The following is a 16,826-nucleotide window of genomic DNA, read 5'->3' as shown; positions in this document are numbered from 1 at the left end:
GGCCTCATCCTCTCGCTTGTCCCACTATGATGGGTCTGGCTCTCTCGGTAGAGCAGTGGCTTTCCAACCCTAGCCAGCACTGGGGTCTCCCGTGGACTTGTCAGGACACAGATTGCTGGGCTCCACCCCGAGTTTCTGATTCTGGGGTGAGGACTGAAAACTTGCTTTTCTAACGAGTTTTTTGATGCCCCTCGAGAAAGTGCGATCCCTCCCCAGGAAAGAACCAGGGCTATTTTTGTTCCAAAAGCATCCATCCTGCGCGCCCTCTTCAGTGCTTGGCACGTGGTGAATAAATCAATCAGGATGAAAGAAAGGAGCCGGCCCAAGTGCGGAGTGATGAATGAACCTCAGAGGAAGAAACCCGCGTTCACCAGGCCCCGGGCTTGGGCCAGGCGCTGTCCTGGCGGCGTCAGGGAGGACATCGTGCCGGGAGCTCGGACCCGGCAGCTGTGCCCCGCGCCCTGCCTGTCCAGCCGCCGGCTGGCCCAGCCCACACGCGCCCAGCTTCCGCGGCCTTTGTGGCGTCACAACCAGCCTGAAGAATGGTTGCCTTGGAGACGTAAACCCAAGAGCTCTGCTCCTGGAGCTGAGAACTGCAGCGCGGAGGCTTCAGAGTGAGCCCAGGCAGTTGGGGCCGGTGGGTGCGCGCGGGGCCCGGGTAGAGAGAGCGCGCGGGGTCCGTGAGGGCGCGTGGGGGCGGCGGCAGAGGTGCGAAACCAGGGCCCGAGGGGCGCGCGTGGCCGGGAGCGGACCTCTCACGCGCCCCTCGCAAGGCGCCTTGCAAGGCTCCCCGCCCTCTGCTCGCATGACACAACCATCTACCATCCATCCCATCTGTCCTACCATCCCTGTGCACCTTGCTGTGTGGCCCGGGGCCTGGCAGAGCGCAGGTGTTAGGAGGAGACCCTGCGAACCCCAGGCTCACCCAATAGGGGGATGTAGCAGGAATGCGGCGGGAATGGCACAAGCCTAGAGCCCTGGGCCCCTTCCAGAGGCAGCCCCTCCTGACTGTGACTGTGGATACCTTGCTGAATCTCTGCTTCCTCCCCTGCAAAAATGAAAATTCATTCAACGGATGAAGTTAAGGAGTGCCAAGAGTATGTCAGGAGCTTGGATGAGCAGAAAAAAACCCCTGTTCTCATGGAGCTCACATTTTAGGGGGAAATAGACAATGAACAGATATTTCAAGTGATAATCAGATAGTGGGAATTGCAGAGAAGAAAATAAAGGCCACACGGGGGTGGGGAGGAAGAAACCACTTTGGATGGGATGGTGAGAGGTCTCTCTAAAGAGGTGACATTTGAGCTTGGAATTGAAGAGAGGGGAGCCCACCACCCCCATCTGGGTATGGGAGAATATTTTTTTGGCTGAGGAGGCCGAAAATGCAAACCCTTGAGGCCAAGACTGATGTGTTCTAAGCACAGAAAAAGTAGGCAGCTAGAGCCAGGTCCAGGAGAGAAGAGTGGACCCTCGGGTGGGAGAGGCAGGGAGCAGGTAGGTGTCCCCATACGGTGAGCCCTCAACAAATGCCGGTGGCTGTCAGCCACCCAGGGGAAGGGAGCTCTGGGCTTAGGGACCACCAGACTTAAGTACTGTGTCACTCCCCAGGTGAGGATCTCCGTTAGAAGAGGAGAAGCCTTGCATCAACCTCTTGGGCCTCAGCCAAGATGTCTGAGACACTGTCCAATATAGTCTCCAAAAACATGACCAATGACAGTAAGTACTGGGCCAGGGTGGGCACTCTCAGAGGTCAGGGGCAGCCTCGGAACCTTTCCAGCTCCCTCACGGGTTAAGGTGGCTCTAAACAAAGCACTAGGCAGGAGTCATAGATCTGCCCATTTCCCTTGAGACAATGCATGTGGGTTCCCTGCAGCTGCTGTTACAAAGCTCCATCACAAACTGGGGAGTTGAAGCCACAGACATTTGTTTTCTCAAGCTCTAGGGGCTGGATGTCTGAGATCAAGTTGTCCACAAGGCCAGGTCCCTGCAAGGGCTCTGAGCAAGAACCCATTCCAGGCCTCTCTCCCAGCTTCCGGTGCTTTGCAGGCAATCCTTGGTGCTCTTTGGCTTGTAGAAGCATCACTCCCATCTCAGCCTTCCTGCCCAGGTGATATTCTGCCTGTGCGTGTCTGTGTCCAAATTTCCCCATTTTACAGGGACCCCATCACATTGGATTGGAGGCCCACCCCGCTCCAGAATGGCCTCAGCTTAGTGAATTACAGCTGCAAAGTCCTTATTTCCAAACAAGGTCACATTCTGAGACAGTGGGGGTTGGGACTTCCACATATGAATTGGGATGACACAATTCAACCTACAACAGACCATGAGGAAGATGTCACCGTGAAGGTGAGCTTCTCTCAGCACCCCTCTGACCACAAATGCCAGGTTGGGCTCCAAGGAGGTGGTGAGCTGGCACTATTCCCTGGATGAAACTTGCCTGCCCTGGGGAATTGCATGCATTTGCCAGGCTCTCACACAGGGTGGCGCTGAGGGAGGCTGCCCAGGCCCACCTTCAGCTCTTCTATTGGAATTGAATTTGGTTTTGACCAGGCATAGTATTTCATGGCTCAAAATTCAAAAGTGTGTAAAAGTCCCTCATTGTCAAAAGCCCCTCCCACCCTGTCAAAGGCACCCAGTGCCCTCTCCTTAGAGGTAGCCAGTGTCACCTGTCTCTTCTAGGCTACCAGCTCAGTGCACTTACAGGCAAATGTGTGTAGATGGGATTTGTTCTTTTCTTACACAGAGACTGCACAATGAAAACCCTGTCTGCACCTAAATTTTTAAAATTAACCCATACATTGTGGAGACTGTTCCTTATCAATACATCAAGAATTCCCTTATACTTTTTGTGCTTTTGAGCAGAATAGTAATCTTTCAGTATGGCTCTATCATAATTTATTAACCAATTAGCTTGTTTCAGAAAGTGTGCTGCTGTAAACAGTGATTTCCACCATTACACTTACGCATGCACATGCTCTCTCGTTGTCTTTTTTTGCTCCAGAGTAAATTTTAAAATGAAAAAAGGCTAGAATAGGGTTTTTATTTTCAAAAAAAAACATGGCTTTAAGATGTTTATAGATAACAAATTAACTCTCAGTACGCCCATAAAACAATGCAGATAATTATGCTACCACAAGACAGTTGAAGGACATGTAAACTATATTGATTTGTTTATTGGTATGAGGGGGACTGCCTACCTGGGGTACCCTGTGACCCTGTGGCATTGGTAGTCCCTCGAGATTGATTGAGGGCCTGTGCATTTGTGAGAAAACCATGCCAGACAGGCAGAGCCAGGATTGGCACCCAGGGCCGGGGGTCTCAGATTTGGGTGGGTCAGGGAGTTTGGCATGGGCAAGGTGTGCAGGGGACCTGGCCAGGGGGTCCAGTCTGGAAGACTGCTGAGCTCTGTGTCCTGGGGTCAGCTGCAGGAGCTGGGACAAAGGTGGGGAGAATGACACTGAGCCACCTGGAGTGAGAGGTTTGGGGATGCTGAGCCAAGTACAGATAGGATCCCAACCTTGGCCACCACGCCCAGGGCAGGGGCCTGGAGGGCAAGTGGGGAAAGGGCATTATAGGTGGCCAGCCAGGCCCAAAGGCCCTGAGGTGGGAGAGGGCGTGGCGTGTTCAAGGGAGAGACAGGAAGCCAACATGGGCCAACTGGGTAGGGCCTGTGGCCCAGGAGGACTATTGGCCTCTGCCCAGATGACGGGAAGGATTTAAGAGGGAGACTGCTCAGTGTCTAGCTTTACGACTTTCGTGATAAAAGCCAGCAGAGGGGCTGGTTTGGCCACAGCCTCCCTTGAGACCTTGAGCAAGGCCTCGCCCCTGAAGCAGAGGATGGAGGGCACCTGATGGAAACCCTGGCCAGGCTGAAGAGTCAGGGAAAGCCAGAGTGGACCATAGGCCTCCCCATCAGGGCAGGCAGGGGTGGGGGCTGCAGGAGTGCCCAGAGCTCTGGCCCTGTACCCTCAGCACCCAGCCCAGTGAGGGGTGAGTTCCAGGAGAGGGGCCTGTAGCTGGTCCCTCTGGGCCAGAACCCTGCCCGTGCCTCACTGTGGGGAGTTTGTTCCTTGAGCAGCCAAATATATTTCCCAAGACACCAGGCTCCAGGTACAAGACTCCAAGAGGAGCGGGATGGGAGAGGCTTGCCCCTGCTGAAGGAGCCGTGCTCACACGCATCAGATCAGGATGCCCTGCAGGCTCTTGCTGCTGCTTCTCAAGTCCACGTCCCCAACAATGGGAGCATTCAGGAAGGGCATGGGATCTAGAGAGGTTGTTAAACCCAGATGGCCAGGCCGTCCCCCTGCCAGTTCTGGCCATGAGGTATGCGAAGGGCTGGAGGCAGGAGTTTAATTTGCCAGTGTGGAGAAACATGGTCTTCAGTAATCTAACCTTCATCTTGGGACATCCGAAGCCTGGCCTGGTGGCCTCGTGGGCAGAGTGGGCCGTCCACACATGCAGCCCGCATCAGGCCACGCAGGGACCCACAGTCATTTCACTAATATTTATGGAGCACCTACTGTGTGTCAGGCACTGTGCTGGGCTAGGGCACAGAGGACCATGAGATGGAGGTGCCTGCTCTCTGAGCATTTAGGAGAGTGCAGCAAACAGCTCTCACCTTCACTGGCTCCATCCAGTGAAGCAGGCCAGGCCTGCTTCACTCCCACTCAGTATCTTGGCACTGCTGTGTCCTCTACAGGGAATGCTCTTCCTGATTTTCCTGGGACTCCCTCCCTCATGCCCCACAAGAGCTCACTTAGATGTCAGCTCCACAGGGGGGCCTCCCCTAAACAAGGTAAAACGCGATGCCCCGCCTGTCCTACGTCCCTCATTGCTGTCCCCATTTCATTTTCTCAGTGGCACGTTCTACCCTCTGGCCTCTTGACCCTTCCTCACTTATGTTGCTTACTGTCTCACTCCCATCCAGCAGGGGCATTTGTCCCCCCAGAGCCTGGCACATCACAGGCCTCAGTCAAAACCTGTTAGCCTATAAGCTCTCCCTCTAAGATCAGTAGCAAAACAGTGAAGCCCACATTCACCACTACTGTTCAACATTGCTCTAGAAGATCTAGCCAGGGTCATTAGGCAAGAAAAAGAAAAAAAGAAGTAAAAGGTCCAGATTGAAAAGGAGGTAGTAAAACTATTCACAGATGACACAATCCTGTATATAGAAAATCTCAAAGAATCTACAAGAAAGTTGCTAGATTAAATGAATGAACTCAGCAAAGTTGCAGGTTACAAGACCAACACAGAAAAACCAGTTTGTCTCTGTTCACCAGCAATGAACAGCCCATAAAAGAAATGGAGCAAGCAACTCATTGACAACAGGGGTGACATCATGGCAGCGTAGGAAGCTCCAGGAATCCCTCCCCTGAAACAATTGTGCTGGTGTGAATTATCAGAAGCAACTATTCTGAAACTCTGGAGTTTAGTGAAATGCTTGCAGCTTGCAGGGAAGATCTTGATGAGGAGGCTGGGACATTTTAGTGAATTTTTAGCATTTTCTGGAGCGGCTGTACCAGCCTCCAGCCTGCAGCAGGCAGCAGGGAGAAGGTGGCCTGCATTCTTGGTACAGCTTGCTGGTGCCAGGGTGGGAAATAAGGATCTTGTCCTCCAAAAATCAGGCTGTGTGCTTGATTGCTGACCATGGCTTGCTTCTGAGGGGCCCACTCAGTGGCTGACCATTGTTCCAACTCCACAGGCTAAAGCAACCTCCTGGCCCTGTTGGTCAAGGGCTGTCCTTCCCCACCCCCTCCACCCTTGAGAGAGCTAGACTTTTATCTGAGATTAGCTCACATTTAGAAATCTTTGACAAATGATTAATATCAAGAATATAGAAAGAAATCTTAACACTCAACAACAACAACAAAAAGCAAACAACCCAATTCAAAGCTGGGCAAAGGACTTGAATGATAATTCTCAAAAGATGATACGCAAATGACCTACAAGCAGGAAAAAAGATACTCAACATCATCAGTCATTAAGGGAATGCGAATCAAAACCAAAATGAGATACTACCTCACACCCACTAGGATGGCTACTATCAAAAAATAAAAACAAAAATAACAGGTGTTGGCAAGGATGTGGAGAAAATGAAACCCTTTTACATGTTGGTGAAAGTGTAAAATGATTCAGCCACTGAGAAAAATAGGCAGTTCCTCAAAAATTTAAACATTACTAACATGTGATCCAGCAATTCTACTTCTAGATATGTACCTAAAAGAACAGAAATCAGGAATTCAGCTATTAGCACATGCATGTTCACAGCAGCATTATTCACAAGAGCCAAGTGGTGGAAGCTGCCTGAGTAGCCATCAGTGGAGGAACAGATACAGAAAATGTGGTCCATCCGTGCAAAGGAGTGCTATTTAGCCTCAAAAAGGAAGGGAATTCTGATACATGCTACAACACAAATGAGCCTGGGAAACCTTATACTGGGTAAAATTAGCCAGACACGAAAAGACAAATACTGTATGATTCCGCTCATATAAGTTAGTGGAGCAGTTAGAGTCATAGAGACAGAAGGTGGAACGGAGGCCACCAGGGCTGGGGAGGGGAGGATGGGGAGTTGTTTAATGCACACAGAGTTTCAGTTTGGGGTGATGAAAAGTTTTGAAATAGGTATTGGTTGTGGTTGTACAACATTGTGAATGTAATTAATGCTATTGAGTTGTACACCTAAAACCAATTAAAATAGCAAATTTTATGTTATATATATTTTACCATACTAAAAAGGTTTTAATGGCATAAAATGGCAAATCATATCTATATATGTGTGTGTATATATATAGTATGTATGTTACTGCAATCAAAAAATATGTTCTTAAAATGTATTAAATAAGTGAAGTAAACAACTAAATAGACAGGATGGTTCCCAGAAGTGCTGAAATAGGAGGCTGATTCAGTGATTGTGGTGGAGAGCATTTAGACAGGGGGATCAGGAAGGCTTCCTGGAGGAGGTGACATTTGAGCAGAGATGGGGAATGATGGAGAGAGTGTCCTGAGAGAGGGAGCAGCAGGTGGGAGGAGGAGGGGATGGAGGGAGGTGTGGCTGTGCCCAGCTGCAGGGGAGGACACTGACCTGTGAATGGGGATGAGATGTGGCCCAATTCTGTGGAGAACATCCCTGCCAAACCCTGGTCCTTCTGTGGCTCCCAATGGCCTCATCCCTGTGCTCCCCAGTGTCACACCCTACCAGCCATGCTGGCCCCAGTGGCTCCTCTTCAGCTCTGCCTGCAGCCTTTGCCTCCATGACCCCACGATGTCACCACACTCCCCTTGGGGCTCTGCTCTGATGGTGCATCCTCCGTGGGCTCCCTGGTTGCCCCAGCCACTGCAATATCTCTCACTTCTCTTTATTTTGTTTGCTTGTTGCCTGTTCAGAAGGTGGACTCCAGGAAGGCAGGCATGGCACCTCCTTCAGGGCGGCATCCCCAGCCACACCTGACCCTGAGAAAGTGCCCACAGCTGTGGCTGGGTGGATGCTGAGTGAGCACGCATCACCCTGTGCCCCAGCCCAGAGACAGCCAGCGTCCTTCCATCACTGTGCCCAGGCGCTGCTCTGCAGCCCCTGGTGGGCACTCCTAGGAGACCTGGCCACCGTCTGGCACCATCACTAACCCGGTCCTGGGAGTGGTGAGAGATGGGACAGACATGGCTCCTGCTGGTTTAAAACACAGGTTTTATTATTGCTCAGTGTGGTGAGGCCAACAGAGCAGGAGATGACTGCCACTGGATAAATGGCTGCTTACTCACAGATCCCTAGTACAGAGCGGGTGCACCACGCAGGGCTGTGTGGGGGAAGCTGCGGGGTCAGCCGGGAAGCTGAGGGAGAGGGGGATGTGGTCAGGAGCCTCCACTATGGAATCACAGGAAGGAAGCAGGTGAGGGAGCAGGTATAGGACTGATTTGCAAGAATAGTTTTGGGGTTCGCCGGGCGCGGTGGCTCAAGCCTGTAATCCCAGCACTTTGGAAGGCTGAGACGGGCGGATCACAAGGTCAGGAGATCGAGACCATCCTGGCTAACCCGGTGAAACCTCGTCTCTACTAAAAAATACAAAAAACTAGCCAGGCGAGGTGGTGGGCGCCTATAGTTCCAGCTACTCGGGAGGCTGAGGCAGGAGAATGGCATGAACCCGAAAGGCAGAGTTTGCAGTGAGCTGAGATCCGGCCACTGCACTCCAGTTTGGGTGACAGAGCGAGACTCCGTCTCAAAAAAAAAAAAAAAAGTTTTGGGGTTCTAGGGCACAGGGCTGCCCCTGGTTGTCTGGTGCTGGCTCTGGGGGCAGAGGGCAGGGATCAGTGGTCTTGAGAGTGAGAGACTGATAGAGACTTTGGCTGGGATGTGGGCTCTGGATTGGGTGGTTTGCATTTGAAAGGTGTGCTCTGGGCAAGTCATTTTCTATCTCCAGGGATTGGCTAATCCTAGGGGGAGGGGAGGGAAGGGAAGGTCCTCTAGGCTCAGGAAGGCCCCAGAGGTCAAAGCATCTAACTGAGAAGGTAAAAGGCATGGTTAATATGCCTGCCCTCCAGGAGTTTACTGCCTGGGTGGTCGGGGGTGGGGGGTGCAGTCCAGACTTGCTGTGGGAGTCCAGGTAGGGGCAATCACAGAGAACCAGCAAATAGGGTGCAGGTGGCAGGGGTGGCTGGGTCCAGAACTCCTCAGGAGAGAGTCTGTGAGATCTGGCGACTGACTGAGATCAGGTATGGAATGAGGGAGAAGAGGGTGTTGGGGATGCCTTGTCTCCTCAGTGACACCTGTGCATCACAGTGCTGTTTGCTGACATAGCCAAGGCCAGGGGTGGAGCAGGTTCCGCAGGAGGGGCAAGTCAGGAGCTCAGATGGTGATGTGTGGGTGTCAGTGTCCGGTGGGAAACTCCCAGCCGAGACTCTGAAGAGGCTGCTGTGGATGGAGGCCCAGAGGTCAGGAGAGTGGGTGGAAGCATGAGGGCATCAACAAATCCGCTGGGGCTGGAACTGAAGCCATGGGCACTGGTGAGGCGTCTAGGAGGAAAGGAGAGAGAATGGCCCAGGACACAGCCCAGAAGACTGATGGATAGACGATACAGGGACCTTCCGATGTTCGGAACTCATGTCACATGAATGGAGTGCCCAGTCGGGTGTATTTCATCTTTTTTTTTTTTTTTTCTGAGACAGGGTCTCACTCTGTCACCCAGGCAGGAGTGCAGTGGTGCAATCTCGGCTCACTGCAATCTCCACCTCACGGGTTCAAGTGATCTTCCCGCCTCAGCCTCCAGAGTAGCTAGGATTACAGGTGCACCATCATGCCTGGCTAATTATTGTATTTTTAGTACAGATAGGGTTTTGCCATATTGGCCAGGCTGTTGTTGGACTCCTGGCCTCAAGTAATCTGCCCGCCTCGGCCTCCCAAAGTGCTGGGATTACAGGCGTGAACCACCGCACCTGGCCTATTTTACCCTTTTTTATGAGAAAGTTTCACAACCAGTTCATTCTTTTCCTATTTCTCCTGAATTATTATAAAAGTAGACTTACACCTTAATAGAGACTTTTTAAGTTAAAAAATTAAATCATGTTAAAATACTAGAAGAAAACACAATATTTTTTCTAAAAAATATTTAAACTTCAGCGGCAGAATGCCTTTCTAAACAAGACACTAAACCCCAAAGCATTTCTTTAAGTGAAAGTTAAATTTTCATACAAGGAAAATGAATGATAAAGTCAAATTGCCTGAAGGAGAATTATTTTCAGCATATCTGACAAATGAGCCAGTGTCCATCAATATAATAGATGAAGGTTCTCAAGAATCAGCTAGAAACTAGAACATTTCAGTAGAGAAATGGGCAAAGGATACTAACAGAATGAGGCAAGAAGATGGATAATTAACATCCGAAAAGACACACAGTTTCTTCCGAATTAAGAAATGCAAATGAAAGCTGAGATGTCCTTTGTGACCTGTTAGAGTGACAAGAGTTTCCGGTGTAGGGAAAGCAGTCCCACTAAAGTTGGTAATGGGAGAGTATCAAGCTAAAATAACCAAAAGAGTCAGAATCAGGTTTAGAGTTTCTCCAAGCACAAAGTTGAGGACAGGTCACCCAGTAATCAGAGATCCAGAGAATGAAAGTCCATGTTCCAAAGTGTAGAAGTTTGAGATTGTTTATCTAGACAAAGCTTTGGGAAGTTTAGCAGAATTTCAGCATCCTTCTATGGAAGGCTGCATGCACACTGCAAGGTTCTGACTTGCTAAGGGAGCCTTTTCTCTCTGGACAGGTATATTTATCATTCCACACTGCAGATGCAACTGTGTTGGGGTCCTGGGTGCCATCTGCTCTGAATTAGGTATGGGACAATAAAGAGGCAGTTAATCTGTAACAAAGTCTAGTGATTGGAAGCGGGAGTTCTGGTGTCCGGTCTCTCCTGGTCATTCACAGAGCAGGAACAATGAGGTTTTGTTTCTGAGATGGTCTCGCTCTGTTGCCCAGGCTGGAGTGCAGTGGTGCAATCTCGACTCACTGCAACCTCCGGAGGAGGGTTACTCCCTAAGAAGCAGAACTGCAAACAGGTTATGTACGTCAGGTGCCAGGGCTTAACTTCCTCCTTGGCCTAATAAATTTAGAGCATTCTAAAATTTTATTTTATAAGAGTAACCATTACAAAACTTCGGAAATTGCAAAAGATGATTGAAAAAAAACCCCAGGGTCCTCTGAGGGACTTGGCTAAGTATGGATGAGACTTGTGTGTGAACAGATGAACTTTCTTTTTTTTCTTTTTTTTTTTTTTTTTTGTTGAGACAGAGTCTCTCTCTGTCACCCAGGCTAGAGTGCAGTGGCGCAATCTCGACTCACTGCAACCTCCACCTCCTGGGTTCAAGTGATTCTCCTGCCTCAGCTTCCCAAGTAGCTGGGATTATAGGCATGCACCACCATGCCTGGTTTATTTTTGTATTTTTAGTAGAGACGGGGTTTCACCATGTTGGTCAGGCTGGTCTCAAACTCCTGACGTTGTGATCCACCCGCCTTGGCCTCCCAAAGTGCTGGGATTACAGGTGTGAGCCACCGTGCCCAGCTTTTTTTTTTGAAACGGAGTCTTGCTGTGTCACCCAGGCTGGAGTGCAGTGGCACGATCTTGGCTCACTGCAACCTCCACCTCTTGGGTTCAAGCAATTCTCCTGCCTCAGCCCAAGTAGCTGGGACTACAGGCGCACACCATCACACCCGGCTAATTTTTGTATTTTTAGTAGAGACATGGTTTCACTATATTGGCCAGGATGGTCTCAATCTCCTGACCTTATGATCCACCCACCTCAGCCTTCCTGCTGGGATTACAGGCATGAGCCACTGCACCCAGCCACAGATGAACTTTCTTTCAAGTCTTAAAATTGTGATAAAATACACATAACATTGACCATCTTAACTATATTTAAATGTATGGTTCAGTAGCATTGAGCACATTCACATTGCTGTGCGACCATCACCACCATCTATCTCAGAACTCTTCTCATCGCCAGACTGAACCTCCATCCCCACTGAACACTAGCTCCCCATTCCCCCTCCCCTAGCCCTGGTGACCACTGTTCTACTTAGTCTCTTCTAGGGACCTCCTGTGAGTGGCGGCATACAGCATTTGTCCTTTGGGGCTTGTTTCACTAAGTGTAATGTCCTTAAGTTTCATTTCTGTTTTTGTGGGTAAGCAGATGAGTTTTTTAGTGAAAAAGCAAGGGCATATAAGTGTATGTTCTTTTGCCAAAGAAACAGGCAAAAAAACAGTGCATAAAATACTTCTAGTCAGATCTGCAAAAATCTTGGCCGGGCACAGTGGCTCACACCTATAATCCCAGAACTTTGGGAGGCCAAGGCAGGTGGATCACCTGAGGTCAGGAGTTCGAGACCAACCTGGCCAACATAGTGAAACCCCATATCTACAAAAAATACAAAAATAAGCTGGGCGTGGTGGTGCACACCTGTAGTCCCAGCTACTTGGGAGGCTGAGGCAGAAGAATCGCTTGAACCTGGGAGGCAGAGGTTGCAGTGAGCTGAGATCGTGCTACTGCACTCCAGTCTGGACAACAGAGCAAGCTGCCATCTCAAATAATAAATAAATAAATAAATAAAATGTATATAGGTATCAAAAGCTTCAGGTGAGGCTATTTCATCATATCAATACATCAAACCTGTGTTGTTTGAAATATGTGCTATGTATGTGCATTGCTCTTTCATTCTTTCTTGTTTTAGAGACAGGGTCTTACCCTGTCACCTAGGCTGGAGTGCAGTGGCATGATCATGGTTCACTGCAGCCTCAACCTCCTGGGCTCAAGGGATCCTCCCCCTCAGCCTCCCTAGTAACTGGGACCACATCCAGATCCGTTGCTTTTTCATTTCTAATAGGGTTTTGGTTTGTGTGGTTTGGGTTTTGGTCTATTTAAATAATAGTGGTATCTTCTGATGTATATGATATGGTTAATTAAATTCTACCTGGAAATCTAACCACATGCCTACTAAGAGAGTTAGAGGACAATCATGGTTCAGCAGCCGAGCCCCTGAGTTCTCCCCAGCCTCACCCCTCCCAACCACCTCTACCTCCCCGACTATACATTATGGATTCTGTGTGGCCCTGAAGCCCTCTGAGTTTCAGCCTAGGCCTGGCCTTCCCACCCGTCCCACAAGACTCCCGCCATCTTCCTCACTCTTCCCTCACCCCATGACCATCTGCTCAGGGCCCTGGCCTTGGTATCAGAGCCCCACCTCAAGAGAAGCCCTGACTTCCTGCTCACTGTTTCACTCGGGGACCACACAGCCCCTCCCCCATCCCACCCCAGGAGGACTGGCACCCTGAGCAGCCCACCAGAGACCATGTTCTGGCAGTCCCTATCCCTCAGGCACTGACCAGGATCTCCAAGCTACGAAGGATTCCTGGGTGGGAATGGAGGAAGTGTCGGGCTACATGCCTCCTTCCCTGTGGGTATTGGCTGAAGAGAACTGCAAGGCATTGGGGACCCAGCAGTAACACCTGAGTAGTCACCTGAAGAAGCAGGGTGCTGGGGAGCCCACCCCGGACGGGGAGGAGACTTGCTGGCCTTGGGGAGAAAATCGGCTGTAGCTTCCAGGCAGCACAACTCCAATTTCCCAGCTTGGTCAGAAGGGCCACTCCTCACGGTGGGATAGGGGTGGGAGCTCCCTGAGGAGGTGGGGTCTTAGGGTCCTCCATCCAAGTACTGCAGGAAGCCCCTGGGAGGCAAGGCACTGGCCAGGCCAGGGTCAGAGGCTTGGGGTCCCTGTCCTCCCTGGGTCCCGGTATGTCCATCTGTAAAACAGCCTTGCACTGCTACTCTTAAGGCACACACTGAAGGATGGGAAAGGGGAGGCAAAAAACATCTGTGCACCAGGCACAGGTGCTAGGGAATTCCCAGGCTATTTTCTTGCACAATTCTCACAACTTCCCAGGAAAGTCAGTGTGATCGTCCGGGACCTAGAGCCCTCAGTCTCACAGGGGAGGGAGCTGACGCTGAGCCCTTGTGTGTCTGAGACATTCCCCACCTCAGGCTGTGTTCACAGTTCTCATGGGCCAGGGGAGTCACTGCTGCAGCCCTCACTTTTGTGTCTCCTCAGAGAACAGCCTGGAATCTGTGAACATCAGCTCTTCCTCAAGCGCTGAAGAGAACCCAAAGAAACAGGCAAAAAAACCCAAAGGTAACCTTCAAGCTGGGAGGCTAAAGTCTAAGTTGGCAGGAGGCAACTCCTCTCCCTCTGCCCCCAGATCCCCTCAGACCAGGTCTCAAGAGCTAAGGGCAGAAGGAAATGCTTCTCTTTCCATTAGGAATTGTGTTACAGAGACTTGAAATAACTGAAATAACCGGCATGTAAACAACGTAAGACTTATTGCTCCCTCTATTAATGAGAAATGTGGGAGGGAGTGCAGGCTTTCCTGAGGCTCCATGAACAGCGGTTCCATAATATCTTTCAGATGACCAGGTCCCCAAGTCTCTCTGCTCCACCAGAAAGGAATTAGGGCTTTCAACCACAAGATTGTCTCATACTCACAAAATGGCTGCTGCAGCTCCAGCCTCAGTACATCTGATTCCAGGCAGAGAAAGGAACAAAGGGAAGGGCAAAACTACCCTCCAGCCAACTTAGCCTTCTAGGGGAAAGGATTCTTCCCCAAAGTCCCAAGCAGCAATATCTTCCCACATTCCAGCAGCTAAATTTGCCATATGGCCATCAGGATCTACAAGGAGGGCACACTGCTGCCACTGTTAGGAGGAAGGAGGGCAGGCAGCTAGCTAGCTGCATGTGCCTCACCCTGGTAGCCCTGCACAGGGCTTCGCCACCTCCTGCACTGTGGCTCCGACCTCCCTTGCCTGGACTCCCTGCTGTCTCCCACTCTGCCCCTGGGCTAGCAGACCAGTCTGGTCCTTCCGCTGAGGTCTGCAGATGTGAGCGTTTCTTCCAGCCTGTGCTCCATGGCCCAGGCTCCCACCTCTCTCCCCACCACATTTCCTCTCTTTTCTTATTATGAAATTATAAAATGAAAATTCAAACATGTCCAGACGTAGAGATTGGAGCCAGCGAGCCTCACAGGCCCACCACCAGGTTCTGCCACTGACTCAAATGTGCCCATTTGCTTCCTTTGTCCTTTCCCTCTTTTTCTTTGCCAGGACATGTTAAAGTAAAATCCAGACATGTCATTTCATCCACCTTGGTGTGCACTTCTCAACAATAGGGGTGTTTCTGCACAAACCAAACACCATCACCACACCTGACAAAGTGAGCCAGCCCAACCCACGGTCAGACTGGCCCAGTTATCTCAGAAACATCTTCTGTAGAAGATTCGTTCTAATCAGGATTCAAAGGAGACCTGAGCTCCTTCAGTCTCTGTGAATCTAGCAGCCCCCTCCCTGGCCCATCCCATCACTCTCTGGCCTTTGACTTGTTGAGCAGTGGTGTCGCCTCTCCTGCAGCAGGGCCCAGTGTCCCCATTCTGCATTTGTGTGTCTGCTTCCTGATGCTGGCACTGGGACTGCTTCTCTGTGCCCATCCTTCCTGCCCTTGGACATCAGCCCCAGGTGCTTGACTAGATCCTGGCTCCCCTTGGTCACGAGGCTCTTCTTATGGGCAGAGGCAGCACCTGCATCTGCTGTGGATGCAGAGGCATGGGAGGGAGAGAGTCCTGGGGGTGAACACCTGACCCTCCACACAAACTATCACGGCAGCCATTCACCCAGTCACCCATCTATCCCTTTGTTTTTTTGAGACAGGGTCTCACTGTCACCCAGGCTAGGGTGCAGTGGTTCGATCACAGCTCACTGCAGCCTCAACCTCCTGGGTTCAAGCGATCCTCCTGCTTCAGCCTGCCGGGTAGCTGGGACAACAGGTGCGCACCACCACACCTGGCTCATTTTTGTATTTTTTGTAGACAGGGTTTCACCATATTGCTTTGGCTGGTCTCAAACTCCTGGGCTCAATCAGTGCTTTGGCCTCGGCCTCCCAAAGTGCTAGGATTACAGGCATGAGCTACTGCACCTGGCCCAGTTTGTGAGTTTTGACAAATGTGTACAATGTGTTTCCTCCACCCTATGAAGATCTAGACCATTTCCATCTCCCCAGAAATTATCCTTCCCTGAGAGACAGCCACTCTTCAGCTATCCCCACCAAACCACTGGCTCTCCTCTCCAGCCTCCTGTAAATGGAATTGCACACTCTCTATCCTTTCAGTTTCAGCTTTCGCTCAATATCCAGTCTGTGAGAGGCATCCACATTGCTGCACCTAGCCGGAGTCCCTTCTGTGCATAAGCCAAGCATTTATTCTTTCTATTGCTGGTGAACATTTGGGTTGTTTCCAGTTTTTACAAATAATACTGCTATGAAGTCTTGTACATGTCACTTTGGGGACATAAGCACTTGTGTCTCTTGGGTACACACCCAAGAGTGGAATTGCTGGTTGTGTGTTTAACTTTAGTGGATAAATGAAGTTTTCCAGAGGGACTGTACCAATTCCCAGTCCCACCAACAGGCATGCAACTTCCAGTTGCTCTGTGTCCTCTCCAACTTGGGACACAGTCGATCCTTTTAATATGACTTTGTCCTCTGGGTATATGTTAGTATCTCATATTTCCTGGTAACCCAGGAGGGCCACTCCCTTTTCACATGGTTCTGGGTCATTTGGTGATTCTGTGTCGGGACGTACCTGTTTCCATCTTCTGCCCACTTGGCTGTTGCACTGCCTGTTTATTTGAATGACTTATCGGAGCTCTTTACTGGGTAGAAGTCACTTGCTAGTTCTAAGGATGACAGATATATTCTCCCACTCCTGGAACTGCCTTTTACTCTCTGAGCGGTGCTAAAAGGCACCAATAAAAAGTTCCTGGCTGGGCACAGTGGCTCACCCCTGTAATCCCAGAACTTTGGGAGGTTGAGGCAGGTGGATTACCTAAAGTCAGGAGTTTGAGATCAGCCTGAACAATACGATGAAACCTCATCTCTACTCGGCGCGGTAGCTCAAGCCTGTAATCCCAGCACTTTGGGAGGCCGAGACGGGCGGATCACGAGGTCAGGAGATCGAGACCATCCTGGCTAACACGGTGAAACCCCGTCTCTACTAAAAAATACAAAAAACTAGCCAGGCGAGGTGGCGGGCGCCTGTAGTCCCAGCTACTCGGGAGGCTGAGGCAGGAGAATGGCGTTAACCCGGGTGGGGCGGAGCTTGCAGTGAGCTGAGATCCGGCCACTGCACTCCAGCCTGGGCGAGAGAGCAAGACTCCGTCTCAAAAAAAAAAAAAAAAAAATTAGCTGAGCGTGGTGGTGGGCACCTGTAGTCCCAGCTACTCAGGAGGCTGATAGGAGAATTGCTTGAAC

The 16,826-nt window shown here is 50.6% G+C and overlaps 1 protein-coding gene across 4 annotated transcripts in view; it reads left to right on the top strand.

Moving 5' to 3' along the window:
* The first annotated feature begins 556 nt into the window (after positions 1-556).
* CFAP100 (cilia and flagella associated protein 100) overlaps positions 557-16,826 on the top strand; it is a 43,707-nt gene continuing 27,437 nt past the window's right edge. The window contains exons 1-4 of one of the 4 annotated variants that reach the window (XM_033210930.1): positions 581-637; positions 1,082-1,097; positions 1,609-1,716; positions 13,584-13,664. In XM_033210930.1, coding sequence (XP_033066821.1) covers positions 1,668-1,716; positions 13,584-13,664 — 130 coding nt within the window. In that variant the 5' untranslated portion in view covers positions 581-637; positions 1,082-1,097; positions 1,609-1,667. Of the gene's footprint in view, positions 1,098-1,608; positions 1,717-13,583; positions 13,665-16,826 lie in introns of all 4 variants that reach the window. The other 3 variants (XM_033210928.1, XM_033210929.1, XM_033210932.1) reach the window with 3 other exon arrangements.

The sequence above is a fragment of the Trachypithecus francoisi genome, unplaced genomic scaffold, assembly GCF_009764315.1.
Source record: "Trachypithecus francoisi isolate TF-2019V2 unplaced genomic scaffold, Tfra_2.0 Lachesis_group0, whole genome shotgun sequence".
Classification (NCBI taxonomy): domain Eukaryota; kingdom Metazoa; phylum Chordata; class Mammalia; order Primates; family Cercopithecidae; genus Trachypithecus; species Trachypithecus francoisi.
This window is presented reverse-complemented; position numbering and strand designations above follow the sequence as displayed.